At 36.5% G+C, this 19,299-nt stretch overlaps 1 protein-coding gene across 1 annotated transcript in view; it reads right to left on the bottom strand.

Moving 5' to 3' along the window:
- Nucleotides 1-19,299, bottom strand: part of PCNX (pecanex homolog (Drosophila)) — an 80,744-nt gene that overhangs the window by 41,045 nt on the left and 20,400 nt on the right. Inside the window, 3 exon segments of the mRNA XM_009882211.1 lie at nucleotides 1,510-1,600; nucleotides 9,119-9,303; nucleotides 13,982-14,114. Of these exon segments, the coding sequence (XP_009880513.1) occupies nucleotides 1,510-1,600; nucleotides 9,119-9,303; nucleotides 13,982-14,114 (409 nt within the window).

Below are 19,299 nucleotides of genomic sequence, written 5' to 3'. Positions count from 1 at the left end.
CTCTTTCCCCTTATTCTTGTAATAATTTTCTCAACACCTAGTCCCTAAGTTCTCTAACAAGGATTGTCATGACAGTAATTATTTCAATTGAAAAAATGAAGTTGTTCTATAATCTGTTAGCTACCCATGTGTAAACATGCATCACATCTCTAAAGGAGTGCAAAGTCTGCTATACGTTCGCATACAGAGTTTTTGTTAGTTCTATACTGTTTTTACCAAGGTCCCAAACCTGCCAAAAACAGTACATGCTTATCACAAGTATACTGTATTACTTCATCTTAAATTGTCTTTGAAAAACTTAACTTTAAATAAACCTCTGGTAACAAGAGCAAAATTACTTTGCAATATCCATTCATTAGAGATGAGGAGAAATTTCTCTTACTGTACGAGAGTCCATATCCAACCATTGCTTTTTTTCCCCAATTTTGGATAGCTTTTGGATGTTTGTTTTCCATGTAAATCACATGGCTGTAAGACTTGTACCAAATCTATGCAACTTTCCTTCAGTTCCTTGCCTTAAGATAAAAACATTCTTTGTTATCAATTTCACTTCACTGAAACTCAAGTATTCTCTAAAGTCAAGATCTGATTATTTGGATGTGGCCAGCTTGTTCCTTCCATTAGCACATTTAACTTCATCATAGCAGCCATCAGCAAAGCCATTGCATCTGGAACATGCAAGCGGTAGAGGCAGGCATTGGCAGCTTTGTGCAAGGAATATGAACTTTTTGTCAAAGTTCAACTCTATAAAAGGCACTTGCACACTTTCACAAGAAAGATTTGAAGATGGGACCTTTTAGATTCATTACTCTATAATTCCAACAGCTATTCCACCTGCGCATGGTGGGAATTTGTAGCATTCAGCATGACGCAATAGCTTCAGAGCAGTTCTATGTAGTGAAGTGGATTGGGGGGGACGTGGGAGGTTTTGGGTTGTTTTTCTTTCTTCTGCCTCCTGTCCCTTCAGAGAAAGAAAGGGCATCTTTCCAACATCAGATGAACTTTCCAGTATATAGCTGGCTATTTCAACTGTAAGTCAAATTTTAACCTCAGGCATGTTAACACTTCCATGTATTGTTTCATGCCATCTATGAACTTGAAAACAAACTTATCAGTTTACATTTGCTTCACAATTGGAAGTTCATTTGCAAAGAAGTTAATAGCCATTAAGGTCAACAGCTACCTACTTTCCCAAAACCTGGGTTAAATCCTTTAAGAAAGACTTGTTATAAGCCAATCAAAAATCCATTTAAGTTCTCTGTCTGGACATTTATTGTTTAAGCTAATGGTAATCTTCATTTTATGAGATTTATTTAAGTGGAGAAGATTATTTAGGCAGTTATGGTCATCTTCTAGTAAAAGATCATTTAGGTTTCAAAAGTAGAAGTATATGGATAATATTTTATATTGATTTTTTTAGTCCACACTAAATAACCTTTTAAAATTAAAATCAAAGATTTTGTTGCAGTAAGACAAGAATCATCACTCTTGACTGGCCTTCACACACACCAGATGTTGGATGCTCTTCTTGCAGCTGGCTCAAAGTTCACAAGTGACATGTCGCAGCCCCCTGTCTCGTAGAGCGTAGAACTGAACTTACCTATTAAAGAAAAGGTTAAAAGCAGGTCAAAATTTCCTAATGTTTCATCCCACTGGCACTAGTTTCTATTTATTAACTTACTATGGAGATCAATTTAGGAATCTGTCATGGTTTAGGCTGGGCTGGCCACTAAACAAACGACAGATGCTCTCATCTGAATTTACATCAGTGTCAGAATATAAAATGTGATTACACATTAATGCGTCACCAGTGCAGACAAGACATTAGGTACTCAGTCCTCTTGCATACCATTCTACATGACATATATACAGTAAAATACTGTACTGAATTAAATTTTAAGAGTTTGTATTTACAAGATATCACCATTAACACAACATAAGCACAACATAAGCTTTTTTCCCCCCCGTAAAGAATAACCAGGCAAAATCCTGCAATGACCAGCTTCAGCTTCTTCAGTTCTTCCCCACCCCCGGTAGAACAATCAGTAAATCATTCACTAGCAGCATTTAAGAACCATGGTATTTAGCTAAGGCAGAGATTCCTCAACTGCCCTGAATAAAATTCTTTTGAGACGCACATGTCTAATTGAATAGAAACAAAGAGCTAAAAGAAGTGGCCAGAGATGCTTCATAAGTTTTATCTTTAGAAAAACTATTAAGTGAATGGCAGGCAGAGATTTATTCTACAAGCCAGAGGGAAACACCTCAGTGTAAGAACAGAAACCTGCAAACTAACTTCTCGGGTAAACCACGTGGAATTACTGGAACTCAATTAACCATAATTTCCTACAGTTGTTATTGAAAACTTTTTGAATTAACAATATCAAGCTATTCCTAAATATATAATTAACAAAAAAGTAGCCAGAGATTATAACTCAAATGATAAATTACCTTACTCACAATATGATGTTTTTACAGTGCCCTTCTCCCACAATAGTCAGATCAAAGAGATAAGCATTGTCATTTCCCCCGAAAGCCAGGTTCAATATATTTCTCAATGCAGGAAGCCGATTTTGAAATTGTGATCTCATATGAAGTGTTCTGCCAACTTCTCCATCTCTTTTAGCTCAAAACCCCTCTTAAGCCATGATGCAAAGCATGCAATATTTTAAGATCTGCTTATACAAAACAACGACAACAAAAAAAAAATCCCACTTTGGAACATCTGAAGCAAAAACTGTATACTCCTCTCAGCTGCATATCTTGCAGCTATTTCTTCTTCTGTTGATAACAGGATAACTAACAGTCCCAGGAGAAATATCTAACAAGATCAGAGCTTCCAATCTTTCCCCTTTCTGTGAGAACATAACCTACTTCTGATACAGTGGGTTTTGATTATTTAAAAAAAAAAAAACCACCACACACTATAATCCTACTCCAACTTCTCTTCAGACCCACAGACTATTAAGTTGGATTTAGAAGTGTTTGAAAGCAAAAAGACTAAAAACCTCGAACTGGATGATTAAACCCAGTGAAACTAAGGAAAAACACTGGTATATGGAAAATATCTTCATAAAGCTTTCTACCCTCAGAGAGGGCACTTCAGACCAAGACGACACATACCATAGCTGTGCTAAGACCAACCATTCTGACAGTCAACTACATAGTTCAGGAGTCACGTACAGCGTGTGTCAGAGCTCAGTAACGCAACAGCTCGCTCTCAATATTTAACTACATCTTCTATAGGCATTTGTAAGGAAATACAAGGAGGGAGTTCACTTATTAGGGTTTTTTTCCTCAATAGTTAAGATTTTAATGAAGCACTTCAGTTGAATATCCTTTGATTTTTAATGCATAGTGTAGTACACAGTTATTGCTGAAATTTAAAATTTAAACTAGTACAGGACATTAGAAATCTTCCTCCACACAACTAATAAATAACCTCAGTTACACAAGACTATTTCTCAACTGCATCAGTAAAAAAAAAAAATTCAACAGCAAACATAAAGGTATTTGATAACACACAAGGTTCTAGTCGGGACAAAATTATGCATAACTTATTACAGAAAAAAATCTTCCATGGAACCAGTCCTCAAAAGAGACAAGTGAGTTTGGGTTAAATTCTTCGTGGTTTTGCACTACTGAATTGAGAGTCTGGAAATTAAACTTTCTGATTTTTAAATTAATGAAATTCTAGTCATAGAAATTAGAATATACTACTTGCAAGACATAACTTCCTGTTCTCTTGGGCTGATATGTATCAGATATATTTGTTTCAAATGAAGTTTACTGAAGTGTTACACTCATGTCAAAAGGGCCTCAAACTATGAAAAAAACTTAGCATAACAGCTCACATTAGAAAATATTTACAGCTCCATCACATCCAACTCATCTTTGAGTCTGTCAAAATTTACTGTATTTGTGTTGCTATAACTACTGCATGGCTGCAGTGGAATAAAACAAACCTGGTTAACAGAGAGGAAGCAAACAGCCAAAACAATTCCAATTGTTTACACACAAACTACAAAACAGACTCAGGTTTTGCCATACTTGCAATTCACCTCCCCTACTTACTTAGGCTTCCTATTGAAAAGTTAACACTCTGTCAATAAAAGCATGGGTTCTCAATTGAAAAAAAAAAAAATTTCCTGCCACCCTAACCCTCCCCTCTTTTGTTTTGTTTCGGTTGGGGTTTTTTTTGTTTTTTTTTTGTTTTTTTTTGTTGTTTTTTTTTTTTGTTTTTTGTTTTTTTTTTTATTTTATTTAATATCAAAAGGCTCTCCAGAACAGCCTCAACTCATCCAAAGTAGAAAAGATGACGGGACTATACAGTGCTCTCGAGGACACAAACCCTAAGATGGGAGCTCAGGTGTAGAATCTCCAGTCACAAGTCCCATCAGTTACATACTTTTCAAAGTGTGCGAGATAACAGCAGCTTCCTCACAGCACTCTCAAACTCTAATCCTCACAAGATTCAATACATATGGATATACCAACCATTTTTAGTTACCCATGTAATTTTCTCTCCCTCCCATTCCTAGTTCTCCCACAGCATTCTCTGAAATATTTTTAACAGAATCACACTGAGAAAGCTTAAGAAAGTTTTTTCTTTCTCTAAGGACTGTAGTTCTATCACAAATGGCAGACTCAAAAGTTTATTTTTCAGATCAAGAAATACAGTCAATAGCATGTTTGTCCACAAACAGAAATGCTTGTAAACTTCCCCCCTCCCCCAGAGGGAGAGTTGTGAGTTCTCAGCAAATTAAAGTCACCCAAACAATATTCTATTTGGACCCACTTACAAAAATAACAAAACCAAGTCATTGATACTCAGGCACACAAATACAAAATACAGCTTTGTTCTGACATGAAGAGAGGAAAAGATGAATGCACTTCCTTTGAAAGAAGTTTCCTTGTTTCAAAAGACAAAAATATCTCATCACCAAATCCAGAGACAACCACGTAACAGTTCACACTGTATGAAGTGGTGTTCCCACAGTTACGGGAATCAACGAAAGCAACAGGCTGATGAGCTTACACAGATGAAACCTGGAAGACTTAAATGGCTGAGGATCCAACTAAAATGGTGCTCTGACCGTTTCCTCAGCCAAGTTATTTTCAGCACATTTCCCAGTTATCCACCTAATAAATACTACTTTGTTTTAAACCTCTCATAAACTAGTTCTGAAAATTGCTAACACTTTTTGACATCTTGAAGCCTATGTCATCATTAGACCATTAAGATATACTCATCTACTACTTTGACAGTATCTTTTAAATCCTAGTCAGCAAAACCAACAATTCCATCAGAATTTGAATACTCTAGCATGCAAGGAGCTATCGTTTTCAAAGGTCAAAATTTTTACCTTCAGCTGCAGTATAAAGACTTAAAAGTTTTCAGTTAGAATACTTCAAAGTGGCTCAATTTTTAATTTCTATATGAAGTTTGGCAAAAGAGTAACTTACCTATTATGCTGAATTCTACAGACTACAACAGGGATATTTTCAATACGAACAATAGGAAGTGAGGATTTATTTTCTACTTGTACCTTTGAAAATACTTCCCCATTCATCCCAAATAAATTAATCCTACTTAATTACAAAAAGGTATTGAGGAACTGATTCTAAATTGTTTTTAATCAAGTGAACTGTGTGTATATTTATATTTAAAGTTTTGACCTTGACCATCCAACTGCCTTCATAAATTAAAATACTTCGATAAAATTATCACTTGCATAGAAATGATACAACCACAAGTCCAACATAGCAACGCAACTATTGTAAAGCTCCAGATCACCAGTTCTCTTCAATCACAAAAGCAATATTCCTCAAAAAAAGCCAAAAACCCACACATCATCCAACTAAGGACAAGAGGCTGTTATTTCACCACAGTTTCAGCAACTGGGCATCTGTTTTAGGTAACCAAGTACTGAATTACAAACTACTTCAAATTTTAACATCTACAGCCTTCGCTGCAAGGACTGAAAAATCTCACCCATCACCTACATGTCTCAAGAATCAGATATTAGTGAGAATAAAAGGCAACAGCACTGCCACACTGTGCTCTGAAAACTGTCATTCACTTAAGACATGGTATGTGTTTTGCTGCTTTCTGGATTCAATCCTGCCTATAAATAATGGCATTTGGTCTGCCACCTCTCCTTTCTGTCCTGCATTCCTCCTATGAGTTACTTCATGTTTACTGCTCCGCATTAAGCTCTTTTTCAGTCCTTTCAAGTTCCTTCCTCCTCACAAAACAACACTATTGATAAAAGTCTTTCTACGAGCTTGGAAGATTACAGATAATACCTCAAAGCATCTCTTGCCTTACTCTCAGGTCAATGCCCAGGTATAGACAACTGTATAGTCACCAGACTGGATGCAGGCTAGGTATAATACAATAACGTTCATCCTTTGCAAAATAAGCCACCAGAATCAAGTTAACAGACATGAATATTTAAAGAAAAAAAAAATCGTGTGTCTTGTTAAGAGCTGCAGTTTGACATCAACACATAAATGGGAAGAACATAGAAGCAGATACTACATTGGTACACAAGAGTCCTAAACACGGGGGCTTTTAACGTAAATTAACACATGCCCTGTCAATCTTCCAGAAGACCTGGAATAAGCTAATACAATTTCAATAAGAAATGAAATTCTTACGTGCATTGTAGAGAGATATATAACCCCATCTACTACATTTGTCACTTTTATTTCCAGTCACTGTAAATCACGTTTTGTTTCCTTATCTTTTCCCCAGCCTCTATTTTCATATTTTTTTCTACCCTGGGCAGTCACAGCAATTTCCACAGTGACAGAGAATTGGTCATATCACCTGCACTGCTTTGAGCAGCATCAGAATAAAAGTTAAAGAAAAAAGCAAACTACTACCTTCCCCCACCCCCAAACCATATACAATCTAAAGCAAAGTAACAGGGTCATCTTTCACTGTAAGGTATCTTGGGACAACAGAGCAAAACTGACAGCCTTCGACTTAAGGGAAACAGAGCAATAGTGATACCTCATACCTGAGGATTAAAAAAAACAAACAAACAAACAAAAACCCCAACACAAAACCAAACCAATTCCAAAACAAACCATATACCAGTTATAAGGAGAGATACTCTCCCTTCTTGACAGGCCTGATAAATGAATCACGCATGTGAAAGCTTGCACCATTTTGCCACCTATTTTACTCTAACAAAAGATAGTACCTGTCACACAAAGCTTGCTACAGAAACTAGAAAATTTGATTTTCCTAAAATAATTAAAGCAGACCTTGCCTGTAATAGCTGCTTTCACGCATGGAAGGTTTCTGAACAGATGCTCAGAGCTTCAAATCAGGAATAAAACCCTATTGTACCTCAGATTTTTAACTGAGCAGATCCTGGAAATTTTGTACATCCCAAAGACAACGTGCCGCCCCATATAACTGTAAGCACAGTACATACAAAATTTTGGAAGAATTTAGCTATATGAATTTCTGAAGACTCCAATACATGCCAAGTGCAATGCATATGCCTTTTTAGAGAGCCTAAATGCAACATTGAATTTCTTAAATGATCCACTTTGATTTCTACTACAACAAAGCAATTTAAGTTCTTAAATAACTCAGCATTAACTAAACTGCATATTAAAATCTTGAATTCTTTAAAAGTTGATTGTAGAACTTGATGAACAAAGTCCTTCAAATACAATAATGGTAGTTTTAAAAATAAATCTCAACATTCACCTTGGATAGATATAACCAGTATCCCTGAATTTCAGGATTACATTCCAGTATTTTTTCAAACAAGAAATAAGGGTCCAAATTAAATAAAGAAATCCGCAGTTTCATGTGATAAGTCAGAGATACATACAAGCATTGAGATGTGTCTCAATTTTTCTATCTAGAAACCAGTAGAGTCACAGACTAACATGGAAGTTATCTGATAAGTAGATTGTGCGGATTTAGCACAACTGTAGTTAAATCTTATAAAACACCTCAGAGCATGTCAGGTTGGGGTGGTGTTGTTTTTTTGGTTTTTTTTACAGTTTTGCTTCTATTCATTTTTTCCTTATGCTGCAGCTAGATGGTGCAGAAGAAAGAAACATGTTAGCCCAACTCATATTTAAAGGGGTACCACAGCCTGGCAACTCTTGAAGTCTTTTCTGCTAGTGGAGTAAGATGACAATTCATTTATCTTTTAGTACTGGGTTACAGTTAGGTCTGAAACAAGTGCTTTGTCAGCGTTCTGAGCTAATGTACTTTTAAGTTATTACAGCTGACAGCTACTCAATATACTGTCACTAATAATTCTCAGTTCTAAAGACGCCCATTTTAATAATTTGAGGAAGTATTCCATACTAACGCTGAAGTCGTAATTAATTCAGGCCATGTATAGATAACTGCAGAGATCCCCGCCAGGAATTTTTCCACAATCTGCCCCTGCATTACTGTGTCACAGGAGATCAGTCACTTATTATGATCATAACTTCCTTCTCCCTAGCAATTTTATTAGCTGCACAGAAGTTAATAAATAGTTAAGAATACTACATAAAATGGACCATGAAGAATTAAGAGGCGCTATAAGACTCCATGAAATTATGACATTTGATATAAGAAAGAGTCCAGATTTTCTTCCAATCTCAAGCTCCTAAATTAAGGTGTACATGAAGAGTAAAGCATTCATTTACATGAGGATTTATTTTTTAAACAGCAGCTAAGCAAGACTCATCTAAAAAAGAAAGATCAAGAATTCCTAGGGACTGAAACAAGTATTTTTTCAGGAACCAGAAGACCCCCAAAGTTGGTCTCAATCTCTGCTCAGCTCGCTGTGACAATGCAAGAAAATTTATGCATAAGTGTGTTACGTTTTTTAGGTCATGAAAGCTCTCACACCATCACTACTTGTATCTATGCATCCTTAGAGCGTTTCCCCTCGTGCATTTGTTAGAGAAAGTGCCTGGAAAGGCGACTGTGAAAAGCAAGGAATTTATGAGCAATACGGCCTTCCGAGAACTGCACCTACAAGATTCAGAAACAAAGCTAAGGTTAGCTGATTGTCACCGCATTATTACCGATATATCTGCCGTATTAAAACTTCCATGTCACCAAGGTTACATAAGGCCTGCATACCAAGTTCATCGTGCAAACTGCTACCGCCTACAGCAGATGCAGTGGCATGTGATGCTTCTAAGTGGACACTCCCATTTCTCACCAGCAAGGAGGCGCTAGCGCCCAGCACAGCGGCCTGGGAAGGGGGGCGGGACTGCACTCTGACCTGGGAGGAGGGCTGCTGGCCTTGCTGACCATCTTGAAGGCTACGAGAAAACATGGATTGGGGACACGTTACCAGGAAGAAGAGAAAGAGCTAGAAGTGAAGCAAAACAAGACGTTTTAGTTGAAAGAAGAAAACTTAAAAGAGCATAGCATTAAGAAGCTACTTATTAGGGTTAAGATAACTCATGAGTTCCATATAACAGAATATTTGAACACTAGTTATGTCAGTACCCTAGAGATACAGGTCCTGTCCTACTCCTTTAAAGCAGTATTGCTTTTAACACCTCCCCAAGTCACCCTCAAATATATTCTTTTAAGTCTTAATTTGTGGCTGAAAAAAGCAAATTACTGGTACTTAGTCTAATTGTAGACTAACCTGAGGTATCACCTGCACACATCAGTGACTATTCCAGTCTTCTCGTGATAGTTAGGGTCCTTTTTGCTCATTGAGCTATGAATGACTTGATCAACTTTTTAGTTGGCTGTTTGGAGGTTTTTTTGGTCACAATAACATCACCTTTCTTGCTATTAATCTGCACTCTAACTACAAAATGTCTTTTAAGCTTTGGTCTTTAAGTCACAGGATACCACAGACCTTGTAGACAACTGCAGTCAACCCTTCGGATCCCAAATTTTTTAAACATATTAAGAATGTTTATAACCAATTATTAACTGCCAAAACTTTAAGTCTATTTTGAACTTACTTTGACAGTAGAGCAAAAACTATTACTCAGTACTATTACCACAAAAAAAATCTTCTATACCCAGACACATACCTGCACCAAAAAAACACGTCTTAAAAGTCATCTTGGGCTTAAGTTTACAGCCATATGAGTAGACAACACTTGAAAATTCTCCTCCTCACAACCTTCTCTTCACAAAACTATTTTAAAGCTATTTAACAAAGTTAGATATGTTTTTTAATATTGTTTAATATTAAACAAAGTGAAGTGCCAAAATATATGGCAGTTACACTTCCATATCACAACTACTTTGTAGAATTTGTGTTTTTATTATCCTTCATTTTGTGCATTTAAAGAAGTTACATATCACAGTTGTTAGCTGTGGGACGCGATCAAATTAAGAAATTATTTTTTTTAGACACAAAAGAATTTATATTTTAGAGACTATGGAAAATATCTTAAACACCCGAAAAACATTCCCTATCAACTGTTGCTTTTAACATTTCACAGTTTACGGTATGATGCTACAGCTGGCAAGTTAGGCAACTGAAAAAGCATGATCTTACTAAGAATCAAGGGGTTATATCTGATGTACTTGCTTTTAACAACATTTTCTAGAACATCTACTTTTCAGTTCTTTTGTTAGAGCACCGCTGGAAAACAAAATATGGATATAAGTATAAGAACAGGTGTTAAGAAAAGCTCATGCAAAATAAAGCTCATGCATACAGCTCATGAGATAAAAAATTGCAACTCATCATTATTGTACTCTAACATATGTGAATCTGAACTTTAAATTCAGTGGTTTTGCTGCTATAGCATGACTTTCAGTAAGCTACATGGCAACAAGAGCCCTAAGAAAGCTCACAGATACACCAGCCTTCATTGTCTCCCTCAAGTATTATAAGCAACACCAAAACAATGCTAAACAATACCGCTTTCCCTTAAATAGTAACTAGGTATCAAAAGGTATATACAAAGTTGACCTTTCAGTGGTTATCCGTCTGTCACAATAAAAAAAACCTTAAACATTGACATTAACAGATTGCACAGATATGCAAGATGTACATTTATTCTACACCTAATTAGTAATTTTAAAAAAATGAAATTCTGCTTCAGATACTTATGTTCTTGTATCAGACACACATACACCATTGACTACATAGGATGCCAATCCATACGTATGTTTAAAGTGCCCAAAACACTGTTGACATTTAGGCAGGACAAAAGCAGGGGTCTGTGGTTGTTTTGTTGTGGGGCTTGCTTTTTTACATTTGTTTGTTTAGTTTTTAAGTTACCAGGCAAACTACTCTTGTATCTAATTTAGCATCAAACCAGCAGTTTACTAGACCGGGTTTTTACTTAAGATAAGTGCCCATCATTGTCAAATGCATACTATAATATAATAATGCCATTGTCTCTTTTGCTAGAAATTCCAGAGAGGAAGTGCAACGTAATTGCAGTAATGGATAGGAAATTCAAAAAAATAAGATCAGGTGGAACACAACAAGTTCTCAGGGAACATCCCCACAACATCCGATTTTACGCAAGAGTTAGAAGATTAGGAGATTAAAGTTTTGCTGGGAACAATAAGAAAGAAGTAACATCAGGGCAACTAAAGCTTAGTAAACCTAATACTGTTAGAAGTTTAACACCTGAAGTCGTACAGATTAGCAATACCAGGAACTAGATCGAGGCAACTCACAGCTAACATTTACAATTAACGCCAGTACAGTTGCAGTGATCTTTTGAAAGGATCCTGGTGTTAACTGGCTAAGAATATCTGTATTTCTTCACATTTCCTCATTATGCACAATTTTTTTTTAATCTTTCTTGGGGCTTTCTTCTTCCAGCGACGCAGAATTTACACTAAAATTATGCTACTCGTATACAGGAAGGTTTTTCAGACTATTTTCAGACCATAGAAATCATAAGAGTAATAAATACCATTTTGCAGATACATTCCACAGTTGGTAGTTCAAATAGAATTTACGCCAAACAAATCTGAAAGCACTTTGGCATTTGGTTGGAGTAAGGCAATTTAACTCCAATCCAAGGGACAGTCATTTAGCATCACAAACAATGCTTTAAGCAAAGTAACCTCAGTAAGTATTCAATTCTGAACATATGTTTATAATACAAGTATTTTTGATCATGTGTATCATTATGTCAGAGAGATTAGAGTTGCGATTTTTTGGTTTTATTTAGAACAGAACAAATTCAGATAACTGGAAGGTGCAGAGAGGAAATACAAGGCTAGAATATTTGTTCCGCTTTTTCACCCTTGAACATATCGTCTGATTAAAAGGTGACTTCCATCAACTTCAGTTTTCTCATGATCTCACTGAAGTTCAGCTTATGCCATGGGCACTTCAATGACTGCACTAGCATGTGAAAATGAGGCAGCTGTCAGCCTCAGTTTACGACAGAGTCCTTTATTTGCCCTACTTTCTACCTGTTTAATAGAAAGAAAACTCACTGTTTTCTGGCTTATGCACATTTAAGGAGCTCTGATTAGTCTGCGCAGCTTCTTATGAACCAACACAAAACTGTACTACCCTCCCTCTTAAAAAAAGAGAAAAACCACACAAAAACCGTATCAGAAGCAAGTGAACGCAGTGGAGAGTAGAGCAAAAGCGATCCAAGAGAATGCAAAGTTTTAGCATCCCTCACTATGAAGTAAATCACTGACTTACAGTTGAACAAGCTACATTCAGCAAAACCAGAAGCTTAATATAAAATTACCTGAACTGTGATTACTGCTACATACTGCACTAGCCAGTAAAAACACATCTAACTAGGTTCAATCCTTGATCCTTGAAGTCAGTCCTTTATTTCTTAGATTTTAGGTACCATTCTTGCAATCCCCCTGCCTGAGGAAAATTTTGAAACTTAGTCCTTGATTATTTCAGCGGTGTCACACAGATGGCACAATTCTTCCCTCATCCTCTACTGTAAAGTATTTTCTTTTTATTTGCTCAGTTTCTATAGCTTTTTCCAGTTAAAAAAAACACACACATATTCCTGAAAGACAAAGCAGTCTGCTCCTATTAAGATAGCTTTGCATAGGAAGGAAGACGATTAAGAATACACAACATATACAATTATTCCTGCATATTTATCATATAACTGGAGGAAGAATTACTTCGATATGTACGGGTGAGTGTTCCTTCCTCTACAGGCAATGTTCTGCTCACCAGATTCTCCAACACCATAGGCAACCACGGTGATCGAAAGATTTAAACAGCAAGTCTAAAAATTTATTGTGGTTGCTGGTTTTGCTGTTCAAACTGACAGACCAAATAGAGTTGCTGTATGTTATTTATCAATAGGCTCAGTACTGTTAACAAATGGGCCAGTGAAGGCTGGGGACTCCTGGGATACCTGTACGTAGTTCATTTTAAACATTGCCAAGGCGTGAGAAGTGCCACACAACTACATGTAATACTGAGCAATACTGTGTATTGCTATTGCTTCATTATTTCTCTTTTGCTGGAAAAAGCTACAGGATGTTCACATAATGGTTTGCCTGTACTTTAGATTTGGAACCTTTGCACATATGATTTGGCTCTTTATAAAAGTTCTTCCACTTTGTTATTATGTTTATCTTTCACTATCTACAGATGTGAAAAGTTATTACACTACTAGTACCTAATGTTTACTTTCTTAAAGGAAAGAAAACCAAATTAAGGAGGGATAAATAATATTTTCTTGGGTTCTTTTCATTGCTTGAAATTAGAAATTTCTAAAGTTTTCAATAAAAAACACTGAGTCTAAGTTTGTTAGCATTAGTTCATTTTGTTATCAATCTGAAATCAGCTATAACATGTTAGAGACGGGCTATCCTGATCATTTTGAAAATAGTGCCACATATACATGCACAATTCAACAAGCCCACAGTGACATGCAGTGACAGCTCAAGGAGGTTATGGTGGGGAAGGAAGTAAAAAGTGCTTTTCTGGCAACACTGGTGGGTGTAGGGAGAAGTGGTCTGCTACATGCATGCTAAATATGGTGGAACATTTAGATACCCTACCTGAGGGGTGATCCGATGAGCAATGTAGGAGGGGTAGGGTTACTCCCTGCATTGTGCCGGCGTCGTACTGCCTGACGCCTAAATGTGCTGCGTTCACGACGAAATGTGACAGTCTCCTCGCTGGCTTGTGCTGCTGCATCAAGACAGACTTTAGGTCAAATAAGAACCCATCCTAGTTACGTACACAGTAACTTAAGACTCCTTTCTTCCCCCTGACCCTCCCCAAGTTAATGAACTTGACTTGCAACAACAGAAGTAGCTTACGCAGTGACTGTTCAAATAACCTGCCTCAAGACAGGATCACAACACACAATTACCAGTAAAAATTCCAGTGATTGGGTGTTTGGGGGATGGGGTGTGACTGTCCTTGAACAGAGCTTACTCTTTTTTTTTCGTACCCCCAGATCCAAATAGCCAGGTTGCAAAAAAAAAAACTGGATATCCCAAATCTCTTCCATTTGCACAGGGCAAGAAGAGACAAAACTGATCTCACCCCTTATCTCATTTAATAGATAGTTAAAAGAGAAGCCTGAAGGACAACCTAGAAAGTTTATCTGCCACTCCTGAACATATAGTAGTCTCTTCTCAGTTTTGTAACTTGTGCCAAACTGGTAGGGTTGAGATTAACCTCATCACACCTCCTCAGGGAACAAAACAGAGTTGCTTTTTGACCCCCCTCATAAGCACCAAGGGATGCACATGGCTCATTTTAGACTAGTTACACTATGATTTGGAGGAGCAGGGGGTTGAGATTAAGTGAGAGAACAACTTCTTTGTAAAGATTGGTGGGTTTGTTATTTCAACTTCCCCCCTTCTCCCCCCCCCCACCAAAAAAAAAAAAGAAACCAAAACCCACAAACAAAAAAGTTTAGTCCACTTATAAAGCAATACTGTAAAAACAGTTTGTGTGTACTCAAGGCAGACTTAAGATTTTTCCACAATTACCCCCCCAAAATCCACTTGTGCTCCCTAAGCTTCACAGTCTGAACAACTTTGGATTATGGACTGCTTCATGGTGTGTCTACAGTGTCAGAGTCTTTCTCCTAAACCAAGGAAGTTACTAACCAATTTGAATGCAGAGCACTAGAGAGCTCAAATGAATGGGTCATAGAGAAAATAGGTTTTGGCAGGGAAGCAAAGGAGAAAAAAATCAAAACCTGACATGAAGTCAGTGCAAAAGAAGAATCACAATTTTGCAGGGGAAGTCACAACTTGGTAGCCAAGAAGCCTGTTACTAGAGTGTGAAAACTGAGGATTGTGTCAAGCCAAAATAAAAAAAAAAAAAAAAAAAAAGGAAAACACACTAAGGGAGCAATGTTTTTTATGGCAGAAAGATCACAGGCAGAGTAGTCCGTGTTCACTTATGCACATTTCAAGTTACAGCATTTCTGTCATTAAGCTTTCAAAACTTAGCAGCAAAGAATCTAACGTTGCTACAGCTCAAGCAATAAAGACTGCATGGAGCAAGAGTCTAATCCTGCCCATGAACCACAGGTTATCAGTGAATACTGTATACAAAACTTCAGTCTGTAGTTTGCTTTAAAAGCCAAGAAGCTACATGAAGAGATTATTTCAGGATCGACACTAAAGATGCAAGCATTTCATTACCAAAACATCAAAAATTAAGGACGTCCTTAATTCAGTCGTTTCCCATATTGACAGGAAAACTGTGGCATTGCTCACTTCCTCCTCCACGGCCACATTTTTTATTCTAAGCATAAATAGGCAATAGTTTCTTTTCAGTGTATTTCAGCAAGAATTCAATAAGTTTCTTTTGTGGCTTAATATACAGCTTTATGTATTGTTTTAATACACAGCCCGATTTCTTCAAGGATTTTTTTTATAGCTCTTATACTTAAATTACCGGAAAAGCAAAACACTAAACAAGATAGCATGAATCCTGACTTTTTTTCTGGTGGATTAAGTTAACACAAAAGAGGTCAAAACTGCCCACTAATTTTGATTGTCAATTCGAAAAGCTCAATTTTTCCAGTGCATACATCAGCATATAAAAACTCATATTCACAACACAGCTTCAGATGCAAAAGCAATTCTACACATTTCCGCTAATCAGGTCACAGTTAAGAACTACAAAATAAAGAACACTGACTAGTCTTAACTGAAATGTAAACATCATAATTACCATTAAGATGGTAAACATCAGCATTACATCTTAATTACCATTTGCAACCACTTAGCAAAAGCAGCATTCAAGTGCAGCATAGTTAGCACTGACTTAACACTCACAACACCTGCTTTTCTTTTCATATACTTTTTATCAGTAAACATCACCTTCTGCAAGCACTGGAGCTCAGATTATGGAAACACTAAAGGTCCTTCCTACATAGCTCCAATTTATCGCTAAAGCAAATCTACCTCAAGCACTGACTGAGGCAGTGTCCTGTGAGGAAAACAGAGATAAACATGTTTGAAGATTTAAAAAAAAAAAACACACACCACAAAAATTCATGTGTACTTGAGTATTAAATTCAAAGCTGCACAGCCAAATAGTTCTGGCATTTGCAAAATTTTCGGTATTTCACTTTAACCTTTAGCAAAGTAGATCTTGGTGTAGCTTTCTTCCTAATCTGCCAAGGGATTTTTGATTTATCCTGAAACTTTTGTTCAACGCACATCTTCTATATGTGCTCTTCCTAAATGTGTGTGGTGACATTCAGGATCACTAAGCAAGTCTCTAAGTTCTTTAAAAAAAAAAACTGCAGAGCTTTACAGCCCAACAAGCTCCGAGTCTGCTAACATTAAGCAACACCTCAAGAAGCTGCATGGTAAAACCATGACTAAGAAAGTAAAAAAATCCAGTTCAGCAGAAAGGATTACTGTTTGAAGTGTGGAAAGCCAAACTGAGCAAAGTTTGGTTTTGACTGTTTTGCTGGGGGTTTTTCGGTTTGTTTGTTTTTAAAAACACCTTATTTTAAAGAACACACAGGATTAAAAATATATATATATATACCAGTATGTAAAGCTACTTATATTAATACATATTATTTGTGTTTCTACTTGTCTGTAATGGGAAGCTGTACAGCTGCTCATGAGTTCACCAGGAAGATGTAAATTATCATCTATCATGCTCTAAGAGTAGTTTAATCATAGTTTTGTTATAACATAAATAAGCTTCCTTTAATATTTACAAAGTAACAGTGTTTTGATGTTTAAAAACAAAACTAAAAAAATAGAAGTATCCCTGTAGGACAGCTTTTTTTAAAAAAAAACAAAACAAAACCCAAACCCGAACAACAAAAGCAAAAATGTGTCTTTAGACCACTCATACTTCCCCCATGCTACTACTCACAACCACTTACTCTAGACTCCAGAAAGGTAATATCCAACATCTACACTCATACAAAATCTAGATGTAATAGGGATAGATAACATAGGTTAAACCTTTATTTAAAGTAAGGAGGAACTGTAAATCCGTAAAGGAAGACAAACTCTAAACTTTCATGTTAAAACCCTACACTTCACTAGTGTCAAGAAACTTAAGTATGAATTTCTTCTGCATGCTGTCATATGAATTTGAGCCTCCAACATTATCTGTTCTCAAGAACAGAAAAATCAGGTTTTGAAGTTCAAAGCGTACAAGTTAAAAATATGAACCTACATCCCAGGGATCAATAAAAAGAGATGGAGACCCAATGACAACTTTGTAGCAAACTTAACCATCCCACTCCTATTCCCAACTATAATACACCTAATTTCAACATGGAAGTAATTTGACTTTTGTAACTGTTAATACAAATGTGCACACAAACACACTTATACTTAATCCTTTTTTTCATTACACTTCTGATTGGAAAAAAGCCAAATCAGCAGTTACACACTTATAAAAGTAATGAAGATGTAATTTCATCATCACACGTTTGGAATGATACTTTCCCAATAAAAGGACTAAAATTTTTTGTAGAGCAATTCTAGAACAAATAAAATTCACATGCCTTTGTGCAACAACTAGGAGTATCTGACCATAGGCTGAATTATCCTGCCTCACAGGTTATGCCCTTCTAAAATTTCTCTTTCCATAAGTGTTTTTGATATAAACTTCTGTAGTGCCTCAAAGTTTTAAACAGAACTGAAGACTCATCCACCTGTTTTGAATTCCCAATCAAACATTTTTACAGACCAGCTTGATAGACAAATTTCTATGCTAATACCAAAGATACAACTGACGTTGTAGTGTTTTACACTACAACGATACAATTTTTGTACGATGCAACTAGCTTTAAGAAACATAAAATGTAATTTCCCCCCCACCCCCAACAGGAACATTTGCATACACAAGCCAAAACATTTAGAACATCACCCTGCATGTATGCATCACTGCTTCTAACCCAAACTTAGAAGATGGAAACTGAAGCAGCATGAGATGAAAAAGCAGAATTGCCAACATTTTATTGCAGAGAATCCCATTTCATTTTTGCTAGGCAAAAATGCTAAATGCAGTGCCTCAGATAAATTCTGAAATACAATTCCCAAGTAAGAAGATTCCTGGAAAAATATGGTATGGAGGTAAGAGAGGTGTGGTGTACCACAGAGTTCTCAGGGTAAGAACTTCAGCCTGACTGGAAAGAAAACAACACAACCACATACAACGGAAACACAATGTTTTCTTGGGAAAGAAAAAAAATACATCATTTGAAGACTACATGGTTTTGAATATTAGTGAGGTTAAGCATGGTTAAATGTGTGCATGGAACTGCGTGATGCTTGGACATGCCAATTCTCCACCCATCAGATGGAAATTGTGATCTCTTTTCAACTGTTTGTAACGACCAACCCTACAAATTCTCAGTGAAAGCTGAAATTAAAGATTTATGGATCATGCATTCACATAAGCAATGAAATCTTGTCTTCTAATACTGAACACACTGCAAATAGCTGAAATTTTGCTCTCCTGTGTCAAGTATCTATATCACATTTGTGTTGAAAACCTGAGAAAAGCCACACTTCTCACACCTGTTTATTGGTTAACACCATTTGCAGTTTGTTCTCATGTGCCCTAACGCTATTTTAAAATCCATGCCTGTAAGACAGCCAAGTATAAAGGAGTCTGTTCAGCCTGTATATTCAGTATACAGTTATTAATCACCATGGATTATGCACCATTATAAGACCTACGATTGCATGGATTTCTTGTACTTCTCCGATGGAAAAATCAGGATATTGGCTTATAGTATTACAACTTACTGTGGACATTTAATGAAAAACATCACTAATGCCATTTTCTGAAGAATGGAGATATGGGCAGCAAAGGAGAAACAATGAAGACCAGAGGACCTCTCCAAGATATAAACTTTTGCTAG

The sequence above is a fragment of the Charadrius vociferus genome, unplaced genomic scaffold (genome assembly GCF_000708025.1).
Source record: "Charadrius vociferus isolate BGI_N301 unplaced genomic scaffold, ASM70802v2 scaffold50, whole genome shotgun sequence".
NCBI lineage: Eukaryota > Metazoa > Chordata > Aves > Charadriiformes > Charadriidae > Charadrius > Charadrius vociferus.
The sequence above is the reverse complement of the archived record's forward strand: the minus strand, read 5'-3'. Positions and strand labels throughout refer to the sequence as shown.